General features: G+C 39.6%; 2 protein-coding genes across 2 annotated transcripts in view; both read left to right on the top strand.

Moving 5' to 3' along the window:
- The window catches only part of LOC141111675 (uncharacterized), a 133424-nt gene extending 132017 nt beyond the window's left edge, over positions 1-1407 (top strand). Inside the window, exon 69 of the mRNA XM_073603824.1 lies at positions 1247-1407. Within this exon, the coding sequence (XP_073459925.1) occupies positions 1247-1407 (161 nt within the window). The remainder of the gene's footprint in view (positions 1-1246) is intronic.
- The window catches only part of LOC141111914 (uncharacterized), a 118084-nt gene that overhangs the window by 989 nt on the left and 91109 nt on the right, over positions 1-25986 (top strand). The window contains exons 2-16 of the mRNA XM_073604126.1: positions 1440-1577; positions 2703-2904; positions 3458-3585; positions 6317-6454; positions 7632-7833; positions 9815-9951; positions 11865-12002; positions 13126-13327; positions 13883-14010; positions 16832-16969; positions 18183-18384; positions 19746-19903; positions 22195-22332; positions 25058-25259; positions 25804-25931. Coding sequence (XP_073460227.1) covers positions 1496-1577; positions 2703-2904; positions 3458-3585; positions 6317-6454; positions 7632-7833; positions 9815-9951; positions 11865-12002; positions 13126-13327; positions 13883-14010; positions 16832-16969; positions 18183-18384; positions 19746-19903; positions 22195-22332; positions 25058-25259; positions 25804-25931 — 2323 coding nt within the window. The 5' untranslated portion in view covers positions 1440-1495. The remainder of the gene's footprint in view (positions 1-1439; positions 1578-2702; positions 2905-3457; positions 3586-6316; positions 6455-7631; positions 7834-9814; positions 9952-11864; positions 12003-13125; positions 13328-13882; positions 14011-16831; positions 16970-18182; positions 18385-19745; positions 19904-22194; positions 22333-25057; positions 25260-25803; positions 25932-25986) is intronic.

The following is a 25986-nucleotide window of genomic DNA, read 5'->3' as shown; positions in this document are numbered from 1 at the left end:
TCAGTACATTGTAATGATGTAACCTATAGGATATATCCATGACAGTTTTGGCTTGATAAAAGTTGAATGATGCAGCCTGTCACCCAGACTTAAAATGGCAATCCCCAATAGCAGAAAAGGACACGGCCTTTCCTCTGAAACTAATAACAACTTGGAGACAGTCAGAGCCTAAGAATACCAGAGAATTCAGATCTGTCTAAACTAACATATTTTTCTACTTTCAGCTATCATTTCATTTAAAGTGGTTGTAAACCCTTTTGTCTTACTTTTATCTGTAGGTAAGTCTAGAATAAGGCTTACCTATAGGTAGTGGAGATATCTCCTAAACATGCTCCCTTTAGGAGATACTTCACTTGTAGTGCGCCAATGTCGCCATCGGTGCATGCGCTGTGAAGAAATGAACCACCATGCTGTTTCTACCCCGAGCGTGTGCCGTGACTGACGGCTCCCGCACACATGCGCATGAGTGACGTCACGCGGCTCCGGCCAGTCACAGAGCCGGAGTCCGCGGCCTCGGAAGGAAGAGGGGTGAAGATGGACGCGGCCTGCACAGGGGACTGCGTGGGCTTCATTTGCAGGTAAGTGTCATATAATGGGCTAGTATGCTTTTAATATGCAGGCCTTGTGGGAAGCAAAGGAGGAAGTAAAACCCATCGCGGTTTACTCCCTTCTTAAGCTGCTGTAACTGGTCAAAAGGTATTAGTTAGAGTCGGGCTATAATTGTTTTTCTTTTTACTTATTTTAAATCCATTAAAGAGGTTGTAAACCCCAAGAAAAAAACAAAACAAAACAAAAACCCTGTAAGACAAAGGCATAATGAGCTAGTATACATCGCATACTAGCTCATTATGAAATACTTACCTTAGAACAAAGCCCTCCAGTGGCGCTCATTCACTGCTGAGACAGCTGACATGTTTCTTCCGGGTTCACAAGCTCTCCGGCGATGTGAGTGGCTGGAGCTGCGTCATCACTCCCGCACATGGGCGCGGGATCCGCCATTTACGGCACTGGCTCTGAAGGTCCGGCGCGGTAAGCCGGACCTTCAAGGCCCATGCAGCTGATGATGTCATCGGCTGCATGCACTCTGAATGTCTCCTCAACTGTGTAAGAATAGAAGATATTTACAGTACCTACAGATAAGCCTTATTATAGGCTTACCTGTAGGCACAATTAAAAAAATAAGACTTTACTTCCTCTTTAAGCTACTTGTTCATCTAAAACTACCTTGTGTGTCACCCTATTAAAGGATGTGGAAAATTAAGGGATCTACTGGCATTGGGAGCAAGTAACAATACTATATTACAAATGGAACTTGGAAAAACAAAAACTGCAATGTTAATGCTGGTGGTGGCAGACTGCATCATATGTGTCATTTTTCTATTTAGCTCACATTTACACTTTGACTGACCTGTAAATGGAGATACTGAATTATTTTTCAGGTCCTGCAGAGATACCAGGCGGTGTACAGATTGTTCGCTCATACTCGGGGGACGCTATGAACATTACCTTCCAAAGTGTTGACACTTCATATGGATCCACAGTGGTTTATGCCGTCATCATGACAACTGATTTTAGTGGTAGGAAGTGCAAATTTAACAGAATTATACTAACTGGCAGCATAACTCTGAAGCTGAGCAAATGAAATGTATGCATTTTAAATGTTTGATTTCTTTGTATATCATTGCAGACCATAGAAACTTGCTCCCCAAAACACAACAAGCTCAGAATCTGGTGTTCTTTGAACGTTTCATAATTGTATTCACTAAAGAGCACACCCCAGCCTTACTAAGAATAACATAAGTAGTTCTACCCCCAAAGAAGCTGCTTGGTGATTGGGTTCCCTAGTCCCTGGTGATAACTACCCTTCTGTCATTACTACACCCTTCACCCTCAAGAGTGAAGGAGAAGATGTTTATTTGGTTGGCACACCCAGCAGAGCAAATAATGTCAGCAATAATCAAACACAATGGAAAATGAAGGCAATAACATCTGCCCTAATAACAATTTACAAAAGAGACATTATCAAACCCAATTTCACAAGGTTCCCAAAACCTGGTTCAAAAGGCAAAGGGTAAAGTCCAGACCTTCTAGACCCTGATGTATATGGAAGCCTTAAATTATGGGTATATATATATTTACACTCGGGGACTAAAAGTGACAGTCCCTCCATATCCCATTCCACTGGCCAGTGGTATACCTGTTGGCAGCTGGCATTTGGACCCAAAATTGTATTAGAGTGCTCTTATCACCACTCAGAAGTTTAACGTAAAGTATTTTCCCTTGTGGGCATCTAGTACAGTGGGCTTGCTATTAGGCTACCTCTAGTGGCCTGAAAAGGGTGAAGGCAGCAGCTCTGAACATGGTTGCAGCAATTCTGGGCAGAGCTACAGACTTTCTAGATGCAAATATCCTCTCTCGGCTTGCTGGGTCTCTGCCTCAGTGCATGGCCCTCTGTTCATGTCCAGTGATCCCTCTGGCAACAGTGGTCTCTAGTAGGTGTAGAGATGCAGCCTCAATCCAGTAATGCAGGAAAGTACCGGAACTTAGCAGTACCACGAGCACACCAGCAAATTCCCACAGCACAGTCCTCTCCCTTCAGTTTTCCAAAGGAAACTCCCGCTTAGACTAGGCTTTTCAGTTGAATGTATTTGCATTGGAAAATTGTCAGGCTATCCCATTGGCCATTATTTTTTATCTTGCAGACAACAAACCAACTAAAGGGTCTTTCGAAAAGACATATAATGATTTCAGGAATAGGTTGACCAACACTTATGTGACCTCTGTCATTGAGCAGCAGAATATCGAGAACACTGACCAATCAAAAAGGATAAATGTCCGCGTGGGAGATGGCTCTGTTTCAAGGGGATACATCAATGGACCACTGGACCCCGCATTACGCTACAGGTAATGTAGTTGCTTTGACCCCCCCATGCAATGAGCCACCACTAATGTTTACAAATCCAGAATCACATGGCTAAATCTCTGTTAGATTGACTGGAGGTGGAAAGATTTGAAAAGATTCAAGTATAGATTTTAAGAAGGGTCGCTATATAATAATTGCTAGTGATGAGCAAAATTGTGAGATTCTACTTACGTGAAAATTTGTCAACAATTGGGATTTGTCAACAAAATTTAAAAATATAAGCATGTGATCCTAAAGGCAGTGATAACATGGTGATCATATGGCTTTGTTAATCAGAGGGTTGGTATTGGGGTAAGCATTTTTGCTGAGGATGGCCATGCTTATCAACAAAGCCTTTGATCTTGATGTCAGCACTGGGATGGTGATCACATGGCTTTCCTAGAAAACAACTCCACGTTTGTTTGACATTGCTCTAAGCAGGCTGCATGGTGAAACATGAGGTTAATGTTAATTCAGTTTTAATGAAGTTATTACATTTGCTGAAAAATCATTTGTTTCTAATAATAAGATGCATACTGATCTCCTGACTTTTAGGGTCTACATAGTGGGCTTTACTGATATAAACTATGATCCAGCCACAAACACCATCAATGAAGATCTATCAACAGCAACTGTTACCAGCTTCTCTGGTTCCGCTTCAACAACGACTACTTTTGAAACAGGTATACTATACATTTTCTTTTTGTGCTATACGTTCATTAGTTTATCACCTATATCTTAACAAGAACGTCTTCAGCCTCCTGCCCCCAAATAATTTATTACCCCCTTCCTTAAAACTCCCTTAATATTAATTATTCGTTTCTTAACTAAGTTTGACAAATTCGATAATTTCAGAATTTCCGAATTTTTCAATTTCCGAAATTCAGAATTTCCGAAATTCCAAATCTCCAAATTCAGAAATTCGTAAATTCGAAATTTCGGAAATTCCAAATTCGGAAATTCGAAATTTCGGAAATTCCAAATTCGGAAATTCGAAATTTCGGAAATTCGAAATTCGGAAATTCGAAAGTTAGGAAATTCCAAATTCCGGAAATGTGAAATTCAGAATTTCGAAATTTTGAAAATTTCGGAAATTAGAAAATTTTGTAAATTCTGAGGTTCGGAAATTCAAAATTTTGGAAATTCGGAAATTCGACATTAGGAAATTCGAAAATTCGAAATTAGGAAATTTGAAAATTCAAAAATTTGGAAATTTGAAAATCCAAAAATAAAATTTAAAATCTGAACATTCAAAAACCCGAAAATCTGAAATAATAATTAACTAATAATAAATTCTAAATTATAGGTATTAGAATTTCCTTTCAAATTTGGCTATTAGTGACTATAATGAGTACGAATTTATCTGAAGTTACGAATTATCTGAAATAACGAATGCCGTATCTAAACGAATGGAACGTAACAATCTAATAATAATAGATAACAATAATAATAATAAAACCTTTTTATTATTATTACTTATTATTAATTTGTTCCATTCCATTTGTTTAGATACGGCATTCGTTATTACGGATAATTCGTAACTTCAGATAAATTTGTATTCGTTATGTTCACAAACAGCCAAATTTAAAAGGAAATTCCAATACCTATAATTTAATAGTTAGTTATTATTAGTTAGTTATTATTTAGAATTTTACTAATTTTCTTTCTTTCTTTTTTCAAATTTGCAGATTTTTCGGAAAAAACGAATGAAACAAAAACAAACTAATTTTATGTCAGTGCACATGTCTAAAACGTGCTGCTACTTAAAATACAAATAATTAAACAAAGGGTGAAAAACAATGTAGTATCAATCTACACAATCACACTAGCGCAAAGAACAACCAAACTTATTGAATAGTGTCCATAATAAAAACCCAAAAATCAAGAAATATCTATCATAAATGAATTCATATATCAAAAAATGAATTGTGAAAAAAGTGCAACTCTTCATAAAGTGGAAAATTTTGAAAAGTGTAGATCCTTCACCAAAGTGCACAAGTGCCAATCCACACCCCTATAGAATGAGGATCACCAGATTGTAGATTTGAATCGCGTGTGTGATTAAATCACTTTAAAGGGGTTGTAAACCCTCAAGGGCATTCTTTGCATTAGGGTGAAAAACCTTCTGTCAGTCAGCTGCCCCCTCGAGCCCCTGTTATACTTACCTGAGCCCTGTGTTTCCCCACGACAGGAATGAGCACACCAGCTCCGGACGGTGTCTCGTGTCCTGATTAGATAGATTGATGGCAGCGCAGCCATTGACTCCCACTGTTGTCAATCAAATCCAATGACGTGGGCACCAGGGGGTGGGGCCGAGTCCTGCTTTCTGTGTTAATAGACGCAGAAGCAGGACACAAGAGCGCACCCGCACGGGTGTCCCGAAGGAGAGCGCTCCTTCGACAGGGAACTCGGGGAGAGGAGGAGCCATGAGCACCGCTGAGGAACCCCAGAAGCGGAGGATCGGGGGCCACTCTGTGCAAAATCAACTGCACAGCGAAGGTAAGTATAAAATGTTTGTTTGTTTTTTTTAAAAAACCCTGAACCTTTACAACCCCTTTAAGCTTTATGAAGATGGTCAACCCAATCTCCACTAAGATCTCCTCAGATTCAAATGGATGACAGCTCTCTCCACATGTTGAGATAAAATCAACACAAAGCCTCATAGTGTAAAAACCTCTAGGGTAACAATTTTAATATAAAAGTAATGCGCTTACATCACTAGTAAAAACAAATCGCCTTTGAGATATGTATCTCTCAGATAACACTCTCAGCGTCAAGATTCAGTTGCCGTGTAGCCACGCCCCTAACATGTTTTGTCACTTCCGACTTGATCACAGGGGATGGCTGCACGGCACAGCAACTGAGCTTAAATATCCGCTCCACCCCTTCCTGGGAAATCAACACATCCACTCCACATTCACAGTAATGGGACCAGATAGTTTAACTATCCTAGTGTGCAATTAACCTGCCTCTAACCAAACGGTAATTAGCCATATGTTCAGTTAACCCCATTTGTGCTGGGTGAAATTCATCCGCGGCTTCCATTCCAACATATTAGTACAGGTGGAACTAAAGTCAGCCATACATGAAACGAAATTAGGGCGATTCAGAAGGGACCAGACAAAATGTAATCCATGTATGGGCAGGCTGGCTGTACAGAAGTCGATCTACTGGTCAACTTCTGTACAACCAGCCTGTTGGGTCTTTCCTGATCAATCAGTGTCGGCAGCACTGATTACTGTATTCTGACTCTCCCATCCACACTGAGTTGAACAAAAGAAAATTAAACATGTATAAGCTACCATAGAAAAACAAAAACTGCATTGGTAATTTTAGCTACAGACTGCATCATATTTCTAATTTTTCCATTTAGCTCACACTTATACTTTACCTTATCTGTATATTTTTTTTAAGGTCACGCAGAGAAACCAGGCAGTTTGCAGACTGTTCGGTCATCCTCGGGGGAGGCTATGAACATCACCTTCCAAAGTCTTGACACTTCATTTGGACAGACAGAGGCTTATGCTATCATCATGACAACTGATTTTAGTGGTAGGAAAAGTAAACGTAATAGAATTATACCAACTAGTATTATAACTATCAAACTGAGCCTATGACATGTATGCATTTTAAATGTTCGACTTTTTATTTACATTATTGTACTAATGGTCAAAAACAAAAATTTCCCTAAAAAAACACTCTGGCCGTGCGGGAGCGTGCCCGCGGGTCCCGCAGACTCGATGTCCGCAGACTCGATGTCCGCCAGTGACCCGCGATCGTGACGAGGAGAGGCAGAACGGGGAAATGTAAACAAGGCATTTCTCTATTCTTCCTAGTGACATAACAGGGATCTACTACTCCCTGTCATCGAGAGCAGTGATCTCTGTCATGTCCTAGGTAGCCCATCCCCCTACAGTTAGAACACACAGAGGGAACACATTTAACCCCTTGATCGCCCCCTAGTGTTTAACCCCTTTCCTTGTCAGTGACATTTACACAGTAATTAGTGGCCATTTATACCTCTGATCGCCGTATAAATTTAAATCGTCCCAAAATAGTGTCAAAAGTGTCCAATCTGTCCGCCGCAATGTCGCAGTCCTGATAAAAATCACCGCCATTACTAATAAAAAAAACTAACAATAAAAATGCCATAAATCTATCCCCTATTTTGTAGACACTATAACTTTTGCTCAAACCAATCAACATACACTTATTGCAATTTTTTTTTCTTACCAAAAATATGTAGAAGAATACATAGAAATGAGAAATAAATTTGTTTTTTTATATATTTTTGTGGATATTTATTATAGCAAAAAGTAAAAAATGTAGCTTTTTTTTCAAAATTGTCGGTCTTTTTTTGTTTATAGCACAAAAAATAAAATCCGCAGAGATGATCAAATACCACCAAAAGAAAGCTTTATTTGTGGGGAAAAAAAAGGACAAATTTTGTTTGGGTACGCGCAATTGTCAGTTAAAGCGGTGCAGTGCCGAATCGCAGAAAAACGTTCTGGTTATTAAGGGGCTGAAGTGGTTAAACAAAAATAATCTTTTCTTAAAACATTAAGCATTCAATTTTATAAAAGATAGATTAAATATGAAAATAATGATTTAAAAGAAAAAAGAAAAAGCACGGTCAAATCTATGAAATGTAGAAAATAGTAATTTGGTGATGAAACTATTTACATTGGTCATTTGTCATTCTATCTCATTGCTCATTCTTTTTTTACAGACAACAAACCAACTAAAGGGTCTTTAGCAAAGACATATAATGATTTCAAGAAAGGGTTGACCAGGACTTATGTGACCTCTGTCATTGAGCAGCAGAATATTCAGAAAGCTGATGAATTGAATAAAATGAATGTTTATGTGGGAGATGGCACTGTTTCAAGGGGATACAGCAATGGACCATTGGACCCCACATTAAATTACAGGTAATGGAGTGGCTTAAACATCCATCCAATGAGACACACCTTGTGTTTATAAATTTACTGAAAAACTTTACTGAAAAACTGAAACTATTTTAGATTGACTGGAGGATGGAAGGATTTGAAAAGATCGAAATATAAATTTTCAGAAAGATCTCTATATATTAATTACTAGGGTTGCACCGATCCTAGTATCGGTATCAACTATTTGCACAAGTATCGGTACTCATGCAAATGTACCGATACCTGAAACCGATACTTTCAGGCTCAGTTCTTTGAGCTGTCAGCGGGTCTCTCCAGTTGACAGCTGAAGTGTTAAAGAAGTCCGGTAATTGAAGCTGTCAAAAAAAAAAGCAGCCGGCAATGTTTATTAACAACATTGCTCAGCCGCTGAAACACTAAAATTAAAAGAAACATTGTTTCTTTTTGAATCTTTCTGTTTCTTCATCTGCAGATCAAAGGGATGAACAAATGTTCCTCTGTTTAACTTCTTATAAACCCTTAATTTACTCTAATCAGCCTTAATTAACTCCCTGTTCTCCTCCATTTAATTATTTTCCTGCTTTTTTTTTTTTTTTGTTCACGTCTATTTTATAAATGATAATTGATTAAAACTTTTTTTTGTTTGCTTTGTTAGTGAATATTTTACACATATATATTAACATATATTTACACATTTCACATAGAAAAAGCGCGAAATTAAAAAAAAAATCTATTTATTTTATTTGTAAATAACTTTTAAATGCTTTGTACCATTGCTGACAGCTGAAGTGAAAACAAAACAGCTGCAGTAGGTATCGGTAATTGATATCGGCGAGTACAAAAAAAAAAGTATTGGTACTCGTTGTAAAAAAAATGGTATCGGTGCATCCCTATTAATTACTGATGAGGAAAATTGTGAGATTTCACATTAACGGCTTTTCAGCAAAAATTGTTTTATTTTATCAAAATTTAAAACATAGGCATGTTATCCTTAAATCAGCAATAACACGGGGATTGTGTGGTTTTGTTTATCAATGAGTTGAAATTCAGGTATGAGTTATGGGTAGGGTTGGCTTTCTTCAACAACAAAGCTATTGATCTTAAAGTCATTGCTGGGCTGGTGATCACCTGGCTTTCCAAGAAAACAAATCCATGTTTTGTTTTTTTTGGTATTCCAATGAGCAATCTTATAAAAGAAAAAAGGAACCGCGCTAAAGAGCTATAAGACACCTCAAATTGCAGCTGCAACAAAAAAACACTAATATCGGTGTAATAAACTAAGAAGAATATACTAAGTGCGCTTGCAATCCAGTGAATAAAAATGTGAATAAAATAACTGAATAGATAATTATATCAGTATACGGTGAATATATTAATTACCAATAATATTATCAAGTTCAAAAAAGTGCTTATAGATAAATTGTAAAAACAAATATAAATAAATGTACATTCAGTGATCTTACACAAAAATAATTACTAAATAAAAAATTTTCAAAATTCATAAATAACCAATAAGTAATTGACAGGAAGAGGTGATGAAAGTAGATTGAGTCCATTCAAAAAAGTTCAGTGAAGATACAACAATCACATGGAGGGGGATCACATTTCACAGTTCGTTTAAACACAGCCCATGTAGGTGAAGAGGGAGGAAAGGAGTATGAAGAAGAATCCCAGCAACCGGTGACTTCAGGGGACAATAAGGATGGACCCTTACCGGATAACGTGGACCTCCTTAATAGCAAGGTCTTATAAGTGTGCAGATACAGCCCTCTGCAGGGACAGATGGATGGCGGCGTCTGAATCCTCGTTCTGACAGGAGGCAGTTCCAGCGTGTCAGTCTAGAGGAAGGCACTCGAGTTTTGAAGGCAGCTTCTCGTTCCTCTCTGAGCAATCTGCATGTTGAACCATGAGTTTATTGTTGATGAAATTTCAAGGAAATTGTTATATTTGCTGCAAAATCATTCTTCGCAAATAATAAGCTTGATACTGATCTCTTGACTTTCAGGGTCTACTTAGTAGGCTTTAGCACTATCAACTATGATCCAGCCACAAACACAATCAATGAAGATCGGTCAACATCAACTTTTACCAGCTTCTCTGGTTCTACTTTAAAGACTACTACTACTACTACTACTAAAACAGGTATATACATATTGTAATGTATTTGCAGTTTATATTTTTCATGTTCTCTATTTATCACCTGAACATCATCAACCTCCAGCCCCTTCAGTCCTTCTCTACCCACTCCCTAAACCCCGTTCACCAAATCTATCTAAACTACAGAAGAAAGGTTTTTTACCTGTAATCAGTCCAGCAGTCAGCGTGGCAGAGGTCAGCAGGTCGATGTGGCAGCAGAGCAAGCTGGTGGCAGATAAGCTGGCACAGAGTTTGGCTGGGAGAAGGAACAAGATCAGAGCTTTCTGAACTGAGAGCTGTAGCAGGCTGGATGAGCCAGATGCAGGGTTGGACAAGCTGGGTCGGTAACGGTCGGCCAGATCAGGCATAGACGGTAGACAGCAGGATGGTCAGGTCACAAGCCAAGTCAGCAACGGGAAGTCAATCAAGCAGAAGCAGAAGCAGATTGCAGAGACAAGCCGAGGTCGGGGCAGGTAGCAGACAAATGCAGGTCAGAAGTAAGCCGGATCAGGATCAGAGGTCAACACAGAAATCAGGAACACACAGAGAAGCTGCAGACCAAACAGCAATGAGTCAATGCAGAATCCTTTGCAAATAGCCCACTTGATGCCAACATTAGTGACAGGTGTGCACATTGATGCCCGGCCAGTTGCTGGTCTGCTGCGATACTCCATCTGCACTACGGACATGCCTTTCCTGGCACCTAATTTTTTTTTAAATCCCTAAAATGTACCTTAATTTCTTCTGGTCAGTCCAGTGATGGTTTCCGGTTCTACTCATGGTGATGGGTGGTCCTTACTGCAGCACTGATTGGCACTTCCATGATGTGCTCTCATTTCAGTGTTGCAGTATTATGAACTCAGTTCATTGTAATGATGTAACCTATAGGATATATCCATGACAGTTTTGGCTTGATAAAAGTTGAATGATGCAGCCTGTCACCCAGACTTAAAATGGCAATCCCCAATAGCAGAAAAGGACACGGCCTTTCCCCTGAAACTAATAACAGCTTAACTTGGAGACAGTCAGAGCCTAAGAATACCAGAGTATTCAGATCTGTCTAAACGAACAGATTTTTCTACTTTCAGCTATCATTTAATTTAAGCTGCTGTAACTGGTCAAAAGTTGTTAGTCGGGCTATAATTAGTTTTTTTTTACTTATTTTAAATCCATTAAAGAGGCTGTAAACCCCGAGAAACCCCCCCCCCCCAAAAAAAAAACACCTGTAAGACAAAGGCATAATGAGCTAGTATACATCGCATACTAGCTCATTATGAAATACTTACCTTAGAACAAAGCCCTCCAGTGGCGCCCACTCACTGCTGAGAGCGCTGACATCTTCCCCAGTGTTTCTTCCGGGATCGCGATCTCTGGCGCTGTGATTGGCTGGAGCCGCGATGACGTCACTCCCGCGCATGGGCTCGGGAGCCACCATTTACGGAACGACTCTGAAGGTAAGCCGGACCTTCAAGGCGCATGCAGCTGATGATGTCATTGGCTGCATGCACTCTGAATGTCTCCTTAACTGTGCAAGTTTAGAAGATATTCACAGTACCTACAGATAAGCCTTATTATAGACTTACCTGTAGGTACAATTAAAAAAATAAGACTTTACTTCCTCTTTAAGCTACTTCTTCATCTAAAACTACCTTGTCCACATGGTGACAACACTGCTGCAAGATTTCACTGTAGAACAATTAGCTGTGTCACCCTATTAAAGGATGTGGAAAATTAAGGGCTCTACTGGCATTGGGAGCAAGTAACAATACTATATTACAAATGGAACTTGGAAAAACAAAAACTGCAATGTTACTGCTGGTGGTGGCAGACTGCATCATATGTGTTGTTTTTCTATTTAGCTCACATTTATACTTTGACTGACCTGTAAATGGAGATACTGATACTGAATTATTTTTCAGGTCCTGCAGAGATACCAGGCGGTGTACAGATTGTTCGCTCATACTCGGGGGATGCTATGAACATTACCTTCCAAAGTGTTGACACTTCATATGGATCCACATTGGTTTATGCCGTCATCATGACAACTGATTTTAGTGGTAGGAACTGCAAATTTAACAGAATTATACTAACTGGCAGCATAACTGTGAAGCTGAGCAAATGAAGTGTATGCATTTTAAATGTTTGACTTCTTTGTATATCATTGAAGACCATAGAAACTTGCTCCCCAAAACACAACAAGCTCAGAATCTGGTGTTCTTTGAATGTTTCATAATTGTATTCCCTAAAGAGCACACCCCAGCCTTACTAAGAATAACATAAGTAGTTCTACCCCCAAAGAAGCTGCTTGGTGATTGGGTTCCCTAGTCCCTGGTGATAACCGCCCTTCTGTCATTACTACACCCTTCACCCTCAAAAGTGGAGGAGAAGATATTTATTTGGTCGACACACCCAGCAGAGCAAATAATGTCAGCAATAATCAAACACAATGGAAAATGAAGGCAATAACAGCTGCCGTAACAACAATTTACAGAAGAGACATTATCAAACCCAATCTCACAAGGTTCCCAAAACCTGGTTCAAAAGGCAAATGGTAAAGTCTAGACCTTCTAGACCCTGATGTATATGGAAGCCTTAAATTATGGGTATATATATATACTTGGGGACTAAAAGTAACAGTCCCTCCATATCCCATTCCACTGGCCAGTGGTATACCTGTTGGCAGCTGGCATTTGGGGCTAAAATTGTATTAGAGTGCTCTTATCACCACTGAGAAGTTCAACGTAAAGTTGTTTTCCTTGTGGGCATTTAGTACAGTGGGCTTGCTATTAGGCTACCTCTAGTGGCCTGCAAAGGGTGAAGGCAGCAGCTCTGAACACGGTTGCAGCAATTCTGGGCAGAACTACAGACCTTCCAGATGCAAATATCCTCTCTCGGCTCGTTGGGTCTCTCTGCCCCAGTGCCTGGCCCTCTGTGCATGTCCAGTGATTTCTCTGGCAACAGTGGTCTCTAGTAGGTGTGGAGACGCAGCCTCAATCCAGTAATGCAGGAAAGTACTGGAACTTAGCAGTACCACTAGCACACCAGCAAATTCCCACAGCACAGTCCTCTTCCTTCAGTTTTCCAAAGGAAACTCCCGCTTAGACTAGGATTTTCAGTTGAATGTATTTGCATTGGAAAATTGTCAGGCTATCCCATTGGCCATTATTTTTTATCTTGCAGACAACAAACCAACTAAAGGGTCTTTCGCAAAGACATATAATGATTTCAGGAATAGGTTGACCAACACTTATGTGACCTCTGTCATTGAGCAGCAGAATATCGAGAACACTGATGAATCAAATAGGATAAATGTCCACGTGGGAGATAGCTCTGTTTCAAGGGGATACATCAATGGACCACTGGACCCCGCATTACGCTACAGGTAATGTAGTTGCTTTGACCCCCCCCCATGCAATGAGACACCACTAATGTTTACAAATCCAGAATCACATGGCTAAATCTCTGTTAGATTGACTGGAGGTGGAAAGATTTGAAAAGATTCAAGTATAGATTTTAAGAAGGGTCGCTATATAATAATTGCTAGCGATGAGCAAAATTGTGAGATTCTACTTACGTGAAAATTTGTCAACAATTGGGATTTGTCATCAAAATTTAAAAATATAAGCATGTGGTCCTAAAGGCAGTGATAACATGGTGATCATATGGCTTTGTTAATCAGAGGGTTGGCATTGGGGTAAGCATTTTTGCTGAGGATGGCCATGCTTATCAACAAAGCCTTTGATCTTGATGTCAGTACTGGGATGGTGATCACATGGCTTTCCTAGAAAACAACTCCACGTTTGTTTGGCATTGCTCTAAGCAGGCTGCATGGTGAAACATGAGGTTAATGTTCATTCAGTTTTAATGAAGTTATTACATTTGCTGAAAAATCACTTGTTTCTAATAATAGGATGCATACTGATCTTCTGACTTATAGGGTCTACATAGTGGGCTTTACTGATATAAACTATGATCCAGCCACAAACACCATCAATGAAGATCAATCAACAGCAACTGTTACCAGCTTCTCTGGTTCCACTTCAACAACGACTACTTTTGAAACAGGTATACTATACCTTGTGTACTGTCCTCACAGTCTACATTTTTCACATTTTCTTTTTGTGCTATACGTTCTTTAGTTTATCACCTATATCTTAACAAGAACGTCTTCAGCCTCCTGCCCCCAAATAATTTATTACCCCTTCCTTAAAATTCCCTTAATATTAATTATTCATTTCTTAACTAAGTTTGACAAATTCGATAATTTCCAAATTTCCGAATTTTTCAATTTCCGAAATTCCGAATTTCCGAAATTCCAAATCTCAAATTTCCGAATTTTGGAAAATTCAGAAATTCAGAAATTCGAAATTTCGGAAATTCGTAAATTCGAAATTTCGGAAATTCAAAATTCGGAAATTCAAAATTTCGGAAATTCAAAATTTGGAAATTCAAAATTTAGGAAATTCCAAATTCCGGAAATGTGAAATTCAGAATTTCGAAATTTTGTAAGTTTCGGAAATTGGAAAATTTCGGAAATTCTGAGGTTTGGAAATTCTAAATTTTGGAAATTTTGGAAATTCGGAAATTCGAAATGAGGAAATTCGAATATTCGAAATTAGGAAATTTGAAAATCCAAAAATAAGAATGAAAATCTGAACATTCAAAAACCCGAAAATTTGAAATAATAATTAACTAATAATAAATTCTAAATTATAGGTATTAGAATTTCCTTTCAAATTTGGCTGTTAGTGACTATAATGAGTACGAATTTATCTGAAGTTACGAATTATCTGAAATAACCAATGCCGTATCTAAACGTGGAACGTAACGATCTAATAATAATAAATAACAATAATAATAATAATAAAACCTTTTTATTATTATTACTTATTATTAATTTGTTCTATTCCATTTGTTTAGATGCGGCATTCGTTATTACGGATAATTTGTAACTTCAGATAAATTTGTATTTGTTACGTTCACAAACAGCCAAATTTAAAAGGAAATTCCAATACCTATAATTTAATAGTTAGTTATTATTAGTTAGTTATTATTTCGAATTTTACTAATTTTCTTTCTTTTTTCAAATTTTCGGATTTTCGAATTTCCGAAAAAACGAATGAAACAAAAACGAACTAATTTTATGTCAGTGCACATATCTAAAACGTGCTGCTACTTAAAATACAAATAATTAAACAAAGGGTGAAAAACAATGTAGTATCAATCTACACAATCACACTAGCGCAAAGAACAACCAAACTTATTGAATAGTGTCCATAATAAAAATCCAAAAATCAAGAAATATCTATCACAAATGAATTTATATATCAAAAAATGAATTGTGAAAAAAGTGCAACTCTTCATAAAGTGGAAAATTTTGAACACCGTAGATCCTTCACCAAAGTGCACAAGTGCCAATCCACACCCCTATAGAATGAGGCTCACCAGATTGTAGATTTCAATCGCATGTGTAATTATATCACTTTAAAGGGGTTGTAAACCCTCAAGGGCATTCTATGCATTAAGGTGAAAAACCTTCTGTCAGTCAGCTGCCCCCCCGAGCCACCGTTATACTTACCTGAGCCCTGTGTTTCCCCACGACAGGAATGAGCGCACCAGCTCCGGCCGGTGTCTTGTGTCCTGATTAGATAGATTGATGGCAGCGCAGCCATTGGCTCCCACTGCTGTCAATCAAATCCAATGACGCGGGCGCCAGGGGGTGGGGCCGAGTCCTGCTTTCTGTGTTAATAGACGCAGAAGCAGGACACAAAAGCGCACCCGCATGGGTATCCCGAAGGAGAGCGCTCCTTCGACAGGGAACTCGGGGAGAGGAGGATCCAGGAGCGCCGCAGAGGGACCCCAGAAGAAGAGGATCGGGGGCCTCTCTGTGCAAAACCAACTGCACAGCGGTGGTAAGTATGAAATGTTTTTTTTTTTTTTTTAAAAACCCTGAACCTTTACAACCCCTTTAATCTTTATGAAGATGGTCAACCCAATCTCCACTAAGATCTCCTCAGATTCAAATGGATGACAGCTCTCTCCACATGTTGAGATAAAATCAACACAAAGCCTCCCATAGTGTAAAAACCTCTAGGGTAACAATTTTAATATAAAAGTAATGCGCTTACATCACTAGTAAAAACAAATCGCCTTTGGCATAGATTACATGTCGGGTGCCTGCGTGCTGCGTCTCCAACCCCTCCCCGCTCGCACTCACAGATAACACTCTCACCGTCAAGATTCAGTTGCCGTGTAGCCACGGCCCTAACATGTTTCGTCACTTCCAACTTGATCACAGGGGATGGCTGCACGGCACAGCAACTGAGCTTAAATATCCTGCTCCACACCTTCCAGGGAAATCAACACATCCACTCCACACCCACATTCACATTAATGGGACCGGATAGTTTAACTATCCTAGTGTGCAATTAACCTGCCTCTAACTAAACGGGAATTAGCCATATGTACAGTTAACCCCATTTGTGCTGGGTGAAATTCATCCGCGGCTTCCATTCCAACATATTAGTACAGTTTTACAAGTGGAACTAAAGTAAGCCATACATGTAACGAAATTAGGGTGATTCAGAAGGGACCAGATGAAATTTGATCCATGTATGGGCAGGCTGGTTGTACAGAAGTCGATCTACTGGTCAACTTCTGTACAACCAGCCTGTTGGGTCTTTCCTGATCAATCAGTGTCGGCAGCACTGATTACTGTATTCTGACTCTCCCATCCACACTGAGTTGAACAAAAGAAAAAAATTAAAAATGTATAAGCTACCATAGAAAAACTGCATTGGTAATTTTAGCTACAGACTGCATCATATTTCTAATTTTTCCATTTAGCTCACACTTATACTTTACCTTATCTGTAATTTTTTTTAAGGTCATGCAGAGAAACCAGGCAGTTTGCAGACTGTTCGCTCATCCTCGGGGGAGGCTATGAACATCACCTTCCAAAGTCTTGACACTTCATTTGGACAGACAGAATCTTATGCTATCATCATGACAACTGATTTTAGTGGTAGGAAAAGTAAACGTAATAGAATTATACCAACTAGCATTATAACTATCAAACTGAGCCTATGACATGTATGCATTTTAAATGTTCAACTTTTTATTTACATTATTGTACTAATGGTCAAAAAAATGTTTTCACTAAAAAACACTCCGGTGGCGCGGGAGCACGCCCGCGGGTCCCGCAGACTTGATGTCTGATGGTGGCCCGCGATCGTGACAAGGAAAGGCAGAACAGGGAAATGCCTATGTTAAACAAGCCATTTCTCTATTCTTCTTAGTGACATAACAGGGATCTACTACTCCCTGTCATCGGGAGCAGTGATCTCTGTCATGTCAGTGGTAGCCCATCCCCCTACAGTTAGAACACCCAGAGGGAACACATTTAACCCCTTGATCGCCCCCTGGTGTTTAAACCCTTCCCTGCCAGTGACATTTACACAGTAATCAGTGGCCATTTATACCTCTGATCGCCGTATAAATTTAAATGGTCCCAAAATAGTGTCAAAAGTGTGCAATCTTTCCAATGTCGCAGTCCTGATAAAAATCACCGCCATTACTAATAAAAAAAAAAAAAACTAATAATAAAAATGCTATAAATCTATCCCCTATTTTGTAGACGCTATAACTTTTGCACAAACCAATCAATATACGCTTATTGCGATTTTTTTTCTTACCAAAAATATGTAGAAGAATAAATACTTCTACATAGAAATGAGAAATGAATTGGGTTTTTTTATATTTTTTGGGGGATATTTATTATAGCAAAAAGTAAAAAATATTGCTTTTTTTCCAAAATTGTCAGTTTTTTTTTCACCGCAGAGGTGATCACATACCACCAAAGGAAAGCTTTATTTGTGGGGGAAAAAAAGGACAAATTTTGTTTGGGTACAACGTTGCATGACCGCGCAATTTTCAGTTAAAGCGGCGCAGTGCCGAATCGCAAAAAAACACTCTGGTTATTAAGGGGGTTCTTCCGGGGCTGAAGTGGTTAAACAAAAAGAATCTTTTCTTAAAACATTAAGCATTCAATTTTATAAAAGACAGATTAAACATGAAAATAATGATTTAAAAGAAAAAAGAAAAAGCACGGTCAAATCTATGAAATTTAGAAAATAGTAATGTGGTGATGAAACTATTTTTTTTTCAGAAGAAAAGGTGATGAAACTATTTACATTGGTCATTTGTCATGCTATTTCATTGCTCATTCTTTTTTACAGACAACAAACCAACTAAAGGGTCTTTAGCAAAGACATATAATGATTTCAAGAAAGGGTTGACCAGGACTTATGTGACCTCTGTCATTGAGGCGCAGAATATTCAGAAAGCTGATGAATTGAATAAAATGAATGTCTATGTGGGAGATGGCACTGTTTCAAGGGGATACGGCAATGGACCATTGGACCCCACATTAAATTACAGGTAATGGAGTAGCTTAAACATCCATCCAATGAGACACACCTTGTGTTTATAAATTTGCTGAAAAACTTTACTGAAAAACTGAAACTATTTTAGATTGACTGGAGGTGGAAGGATTTGAAAAGATCGAAATATACATTTTTAGAAAGATTTCTATATATTAATTACTAGGGTTACACCGATCCTAGTATCGGTGCCGATACCGAGTATTTGCACAAGTATCGGTACTCCTGCAAATGCACCGATACCTGAAACCGATACTTTCAGGCTCGGTTCTTTGAGCTGTCAGCGGGTCTCCCCAGTTGACAGCTGAAGTTTTAAAGAAGTCCGGTAATTGAAGCTGTCAAAAAAAAAAAGCAGCCGGCAATGTTTATCAACAACATTGCTCAGCCGCTGAAACACTAAAATAAAAAGAAACATTGTTTCTTTTTGAATCTTTCTGTTTCTTCATCTGCAGATCAAAAAGATGAACAAATGTTCCTCTGTTTAACTTCTTATTAACCCTTAATTTACTCTAATCAGCCTTAATTAACTCTCAAACACATAGGTTGGACTTGATGGACTTGTGTCTTTTTTCAACCTCACCTACTATGTAACTATGTAACTCCCTGTTCTCCTCCATTTAATTATTTTCCTGCTTTTTTTTTTTATTCACATCTATTTTATAAACGATAAACAATTAAAACTTTTTTTTTTTTTGTTTTGTTAGGGAATATTTTTACACATATATATATTAACATATATTTACACATTTCACATTGAAAAAGCGCAAAATTAAAAAAAAAATCTATTTAATTTATTTGTAAATAACTTTTTAATGCTTTGTACCATTGCTGACAGCTGAAGTGAAAACAAAACAGCTGCAGTAGGTATCGGTAATTGGTATCTGCGAGTACTAAAAAAAAGTATTGGTACTCGTACTCGTTGTAAAAAAAATGGTATCGGTGCATCCCTATTAATTACTGATGAGGAAAATTGTGAGATTTCACATTAACGGCTTTTCAGCAAAAATTGTTTTATTTTAGCAAAATTTAAAACATAGGCATGTTATCCTTAAATCAGCAATAACACAGGGATTATGTGGTTTTGTTTATCAAAGAGTTGAAATTCGGGTATAAGTTATGGCTAGGGTTGGCTTTCTTCAACAACAAAGCTATTAATCTTAAAGTCATCGTTGGGATGGTGATCACCTGGCTTTCCAAGAAAACAAATCCATGTTTTGTTTTTTTTTTTGGTATTCCAATGAGCAATCTGCATGTTGAACCATGAGTTTAATGTTGATGAAATTTCAAGGAAATTGTTATATTTGCTGCAAAATCATTCCGCACAAATAATAAGCTTGATACTGATCTCTTGACTTTCAGGGTCTACTTAGTAGGCTTTAGCACTATCAACTATGATCCATCCACAAACACAATCAATGAAGATCGGTCAACATCCACTTTTACCAGCTTCTCTGGTTCTACTTCAAAGACTACTACTACTACTACTACTACTACTACTACTACTACTACTAAAACAGGTATATACATATTGTAATGTATTTGCAGTTTAGATTTTTCACGTTCTCTATTTATCACCTGAACATCATCAACCTCCAGCCCCTTCAGTCCTTCTCTACCCACTCCCTAAACCCTGTTCACCAAATCTATCTAAACTACAGTAGAAAGGTTTTTTACCTGTAATCAGTCCAGCAGTCAGCGGTCAGCAGGTCGATGCGGCAGCAGAGCAAGATGGTGGCATATAAGCTGGCACAGAGTAAGACTGTGGTAGGCAGCTGGGAGCAGGAACCAGATCAGAGCTTTCTGGACTGGGAGCTGTAGCAGGCTGGATGAGCAAGATGCAGGGTTGGACGAGCTAGGTCAATAACAGTCGGGCAGATCAGGCATAGACGGTAGACAGCAGGATGGTCAGGTCACAAGCCAAGTCAGCAACGGGAAGTCAATCAAGCAGAAGCAGATTCCAGAGGCAAGCCGAGGTCGGGGCAGGTAGCAGACAAACGCATGTCAGAAGTAAGCGGGATCAGGATCAGAGGTCAACACAGAAATCAGGAACACACAGAGAAATGCAGACCAAACAGCAATGAGTCAATGCAGAAGCCTGTTCAAATAGCCCACTTGATGCCAACATTAGTGACAGGTGTGCGCATTGATGCCCGGCCAGTTGCTGGTCTGCTGCGATACACCGTCTGCACTACGGACATGCCTTCCCTGGCACCAAATTTTTTTTTAAATCCCTAAAATGTACCTTAATTTCTTCTGTCTTCTGGTCAGTCCGGTGATGATTTCCGGTTCTACTCATAGGGATGGGTGGTCCTTACTGCAGCACTGATTGGCGCTTCCATGATGTGCTCTCATTTCAGTGTTGCAGTATTATGAACTCAGTACATTGTAATGATGTAACCCATGGGATATATCCATGACAGTTTTGGCTTGATAAAAGTTGAATGAAGCAGCCTGTCACCCACACTTAAAATAGCAATCTCCAATAGCAGAAAGGGACACAGCCTTTCCCCTGAAACTAATAACAGCTTAACTTGAAGACAGTCAGAGCCTAAGAATACCAGAGTATTCAGATCTGTCTAAACTAACAGATTTTTCTACTTTCAGCTATCATTTAATTTAAAGTGGTTGTAAACCCTTTTGTCTTACTTTTATCTATAGGTAAGCCTAGAATAAGACTTACCTATAGGTAGTGCAAATATCTCCGAAACGTGCGCCGTTTAGGAGATATTTCACTTGTAGTGCGCCAATGTCATCATCGGCGCATGCGCTGTGAAGAAACGGACCACCATGCTGTTTTTTCCCAGAGCGTGTGCCGTGACTGACGGCTCCCGCGCACATGCGCAGGAGTGACGTCACGCAGCTCCGACCTGTCACAGAGCCGGAGTCTGCGGCCCTGGAAGGAAGAGGGGCAAAGATGGACGCGGCCTGCACAGGGGACAGCGTGGGCTTCATTTGCAGGTAAGTGTCATATAATGGGCTAGTATGCTGTAACTGGTCAAAAGGTATTAGTTAGAATCGGGCTATAATTGTTTTTTTTTTTTACTTATTTTAAATCCATTAAAGAGGTTGTAAACCCAGAGAAAACAGAAAACAAAACAAAAACCCTGTAAGACAAAGGCATAATGAGCTAGTATACATCGCATACTAGCTCATTATGAAATACTCACCTTAGAACAAAGCCCTCCAGTGGCGCCCACTCACTGCTGAGACAGCTGACATCTTCCCCGGTGTTTCTTCCGGGTTCGCGAGCTCTCCGGCGCTGTGAGTGGCTGGAGCCGCGATGATGTCACTCCCACGCATGGGTGCGGGAGCCTCCATTTACGGCACGGGCTCTGAAGGTCCGGCGCAGTAAGCCGGACCTTTAAGGCGCATGCAGCTGATGATGTCATTGGCTGCATGCACTCTGAAGGTCTCCTTAACTGTGCAAGTATAGGAGATATTCACAGTACCTACAGATAAGCCTTATTATAGACTTACTTGTAGGCACAATTAAAAAATAAGACTTTACTTCCTCTTTAAGCTACTTGTTCATCTAAAACGACCTTGTCCACATGGTGACAACACTGCTGCAAGATTTCACAGTAGAACAATTAGCTGTGTTACCCTATTAAAGGATGTGGAAAATGAAGGGATCTACTGGCATTGGGAGGAAGTAACATACTATATTACAAATGGAACTTGGAAAAAGAAAAACTGCAATGTTACTGCTGGTGGCAGACTGCATCATATGTGTCGTTTTTCTATTTAGCTCACATTTACACTTTGACTGACCTGTAAATGGAGATACTGATACTGAATTATTTTTCAGGTCCTGTAGAGATACCAGGCGGTGTACAGATTGTTCGCTCATACTCGGGGGATGCTATGAACATTACCTTCCAAAGTGTTGACACTTCATATGGATCCACAGTGGTTTATGCCGTCATCATGACAACTGATTTTAGTGGTAGGAACTGAAAATTTAACAGAATTATATTAACTGACAGCATAACTGTGAAGCTGAGCAAATGAAATGTATGCATTTTAAATGTTTGACTTCTTTGTATATCATTGCAGACCATAGAAACGTGCTCCCCAAAACACAACAAGCTCAGAATCTGGTGTTCTTTGAACGTTTCATAATTGTATTCTCTAAAGAGCACACCCCAGCCTTACTAAGAATAACATAAGTAGTTCTACCCCCAAAGAAGCTGCTTGGTGATTGGGTTCCCTAGTCCCTGGTGATAACCGACATTCTGTCATTACTACACCCTTCACCCTCAAGACTGGAGGAGAAGATGTTTATTTGGTTGGCACACCCAGCAGAGCAAATAATGTCAGCAATAATCAAACACAATGGAAAATGAAGGCAATAACATCTGCCCTAATAACAATTTACAAAAGAGACATTATCAAACCCAATTTCACAAGGTTCCCAAAACCTGGTTCAAAAGGCAAAGGGTAAAGTCCAGACCTTCTAGACCCTGATGTATATGGATGTATATGGAAGCCTTAAATTATGGGTATATACAGTGGGGACGGAAAGTATTCAGACCCCCTTAAATTTTTCACTCTTTGTTATATTGCAGCCATTTGCTAAAATCCTTTAAGTTCATTTTTTTTCCTCATGAATGTACACACAGCACCCCATATTGACAGAAAAACACAGAATTATTGATGTTTTTGCAGATTTATTAAAAAAGAAAAACTGAAATATCACATGGTCCTAAGTATTCAGACCCTTTGCTCAGTATTTAGTAGAAGCACCCTTTTGATCTAATCCAGCCATGAGTCTTTTTGGGAAAGATGCAACAATGTTTTTCGCACCTGGATTTGGGGATCCTCTGTCATTCCTCCTTGCAGATCCTCTTCAGTTCTGTCAGGTTGGATGGTAAACGTTGGTGGACAGCCATTTTTAGGTCTCTCCAGAGATGCTCAATTGGGTTTAAGTCAGGGCTCTGGCTGGGCCATTCAAGAACAGTCATGGAGTTGTAAAGCCACTCCTTCATTATTTTAGTTGTGTGCTTAGGGTCATTGTCTTGTTGGAAGGTGAACCTTCGGCCCAGTCTGAGGTCCTGAGCACTCTGGAGAAGGTTTTCATCCAGTACTTGGCCGCATTCATCTTTCCCTCGATTGCAACCAGTTGTCCTGTCCCTGCAGCTGAAAAACACCCCCACAGCATGATACTGCCACCACCATGCTTCACTGTTGGGACTGTATTGGGCAGGTAATGAACAGTGCCTGGTTTTCTCCACACATACCACTTAGAATTAAGGCCAGTTCTATTTTGATCTCATCAGACCAAAGAATCTTATTTCTCACCATCTTGGAGTCATCAGGTGTTTTTTAGCAAACTCCATGCGGGCTTTCATGTGTCTTGCACTGAGGAGAGGCTTCTGTCGGTCCACTCTGCCATAAAGCCCTGACTGGTGGAGGGCTGCAGTGATGGTTGACTTTCTACAACTTTCTCCCATCTCCCAGCTGCATCTCTGGAGCTCAGCCACGGTGATCTTTGGGTTCTTCTTTACCTCTCTCACCAAGGGTTCTCTTCCCCGATAGCTCAGTTTGGCCAGATGGCCAGCTCTAGGAAGGGTTCTGGTTGTCCCAAACTTCTTCCATTTAAGATTATGGAGGCCACTGTGCTTTTAGGAACCTTAAGTGCAGCAGAATTTTTTGTAACCTTGGCCAGATCTGTAACTTGCCACAATTCTGTCTCTGAGCTCTTCAGGCAGTTCCTTTGACCTCATGATTCTCATTTGCTCTGACATGCACTGTGAGCTGTACGGTCTTATATATACAGGTGTGTGGCTTTCCTAATCAAGTCCACTCAGTATAATCAAACACAGCTGGACTCAAATGAAGGTGTAGAACCATCTCAAGGATGATCAGAAGAAATGAACAGCACCTGAGTTAAATATATGAGTGTCACAGCAAAGGGTCTGAATACTTAGGACCATGTGATATTTTGTTTTTTCTTTTTTAATAAATCTGCAAAAATGTCAACAATTCTGTGTTTTTCTGTCAATATGGGGTGCTGTTTGTACATTAATGAGGAAAAATGAACTTAAATGATTTTAGCAAATGGCTGCAATATAACAAAGAGTGAAAAATTGAAGGGGAATACTTTCCGTCCCCACTGTATATACTTGGGGACTAAAAGTAACAGTCCCTCCATATCCCATGCCACTGGCCAGTGGTATACCTGTTGGCAGCTGGCATTTGGGCCCAAAATTGTATTAGAGTGTTCTTATCACCACTCAGAAGTTCAGCGTAAAGTCTTTTCCCTTGTGGGCATCTAGCACAGTGGGCTTGCTATTAGGCTACCTCTAGTGGCCTGCAAAGGGTGAAGGCAGCAGCTCTGAACATGGTTGCAGCAATCCTGGGCAGAGCTACAGACTTTCCAGGTGCAAATGTCCCCTCTCGGCTCACTGGGTCTCTCTGCCCCAGTGCATGGCCCTTTGTGCATGTCCAGTGATCCCTCTGGCAACAGTGGTCTCTAGTAGGTGTGGAGATGCAGCCTCAATCCAGTAATGCAGGAAAGTACCACTAGCACACCATCAAATTCACACAGCACAGTCCTCTTCTTCAGTTTTCCAAAGGAAACTCCCGCTTAGACTTGGCTTTTCAGCTGAATGTATTTGCATTGAAAAATTGTCAGGCTATCCCATCGGCCATTATTTTTTTTCTTGCAGACAACAAACCAACTAAAGGGTCTTTCGCAAAGGCATATAATGATTTCAGGAATAGGTTGACCAACACTTATGTGACCTCTGTCATTGAGCAGCAGAATATCGAGAACACTGACCAATCAAATAGGATAAATGTCCGCGTGGGAGATGGCTCTGTTTCAAGGGGATACATCAATGGACCACTGGACCCCGCATTGCGCTACAGGTAATGTAGTTGCTTTGACCAACCCCATGCAATGAGACACCACTAATGTTTACAAATCCAGAATCACATGGCTAAATCTCTGTTAGGTTGACTGGAGGTGGAAAGATTTGAAAAGATTCAAGTATAGAGAAAGGTCGCTATATAATAATTGCTAGTGATGAGCAAAATTGTGAGATTATACTTAGGTGAAAATTTTTTAACATTTAGAATTTGTCAACAAAATTTAACAATATAAGCATGTGATCCTAAAGGCAGTGATAACATGGTGATCATATGGCTTTGTTAATCAGAGGGTTGGCATTGGGGTAAGCAATTTTGCTGAGGATGGCCATGCTTATCAACAAAGCCTTTGATCTTGATGTCAGCACTGGGATGGTGATCACATGGCTTTCCTAGAAAACAACTCCACGTTTGGCATTGCTCTAAGTAGGCTGCATGGTGAAACATGAGGTTAATGTTCATTCAGTTTTAATGAAGATATTACATTTGCTGAAAAATCACTTGTTTCTAATAATAAGATGCATACTGATCTCTTGACTTTTAGGGTCTACATAGTGGGCTTTACTGATATAAACTATGATCCAGCCACAAACACCATCAATGAAGATCAATCAACAGCAACTGTTACCAGCTTCTCTGGTTCTGCTTCAACAACGACTACGTTTGAAACAGGTATACACCTTCTGTACTGTCCTCACAGTCTACATTTTTCACATTTTCTATTTGT

Source organism: Aquarana catesbeiana, linkage group LG11, assembly GCF_042186555.1.
Source record: "Aquarana catesbeiana isolate 2022-GZ linkage group LG11, ASM4218655v1, whole genome shotgun sequence".
NCBI lineage: Eukaryota > Metazoa > Chordata > Amphibia > Anura > Ranidae > Aquarana > Aquarana catesbeiana.
This window is presented reverse-complemented; position numbering and strand designations above follow the sequence as displayed.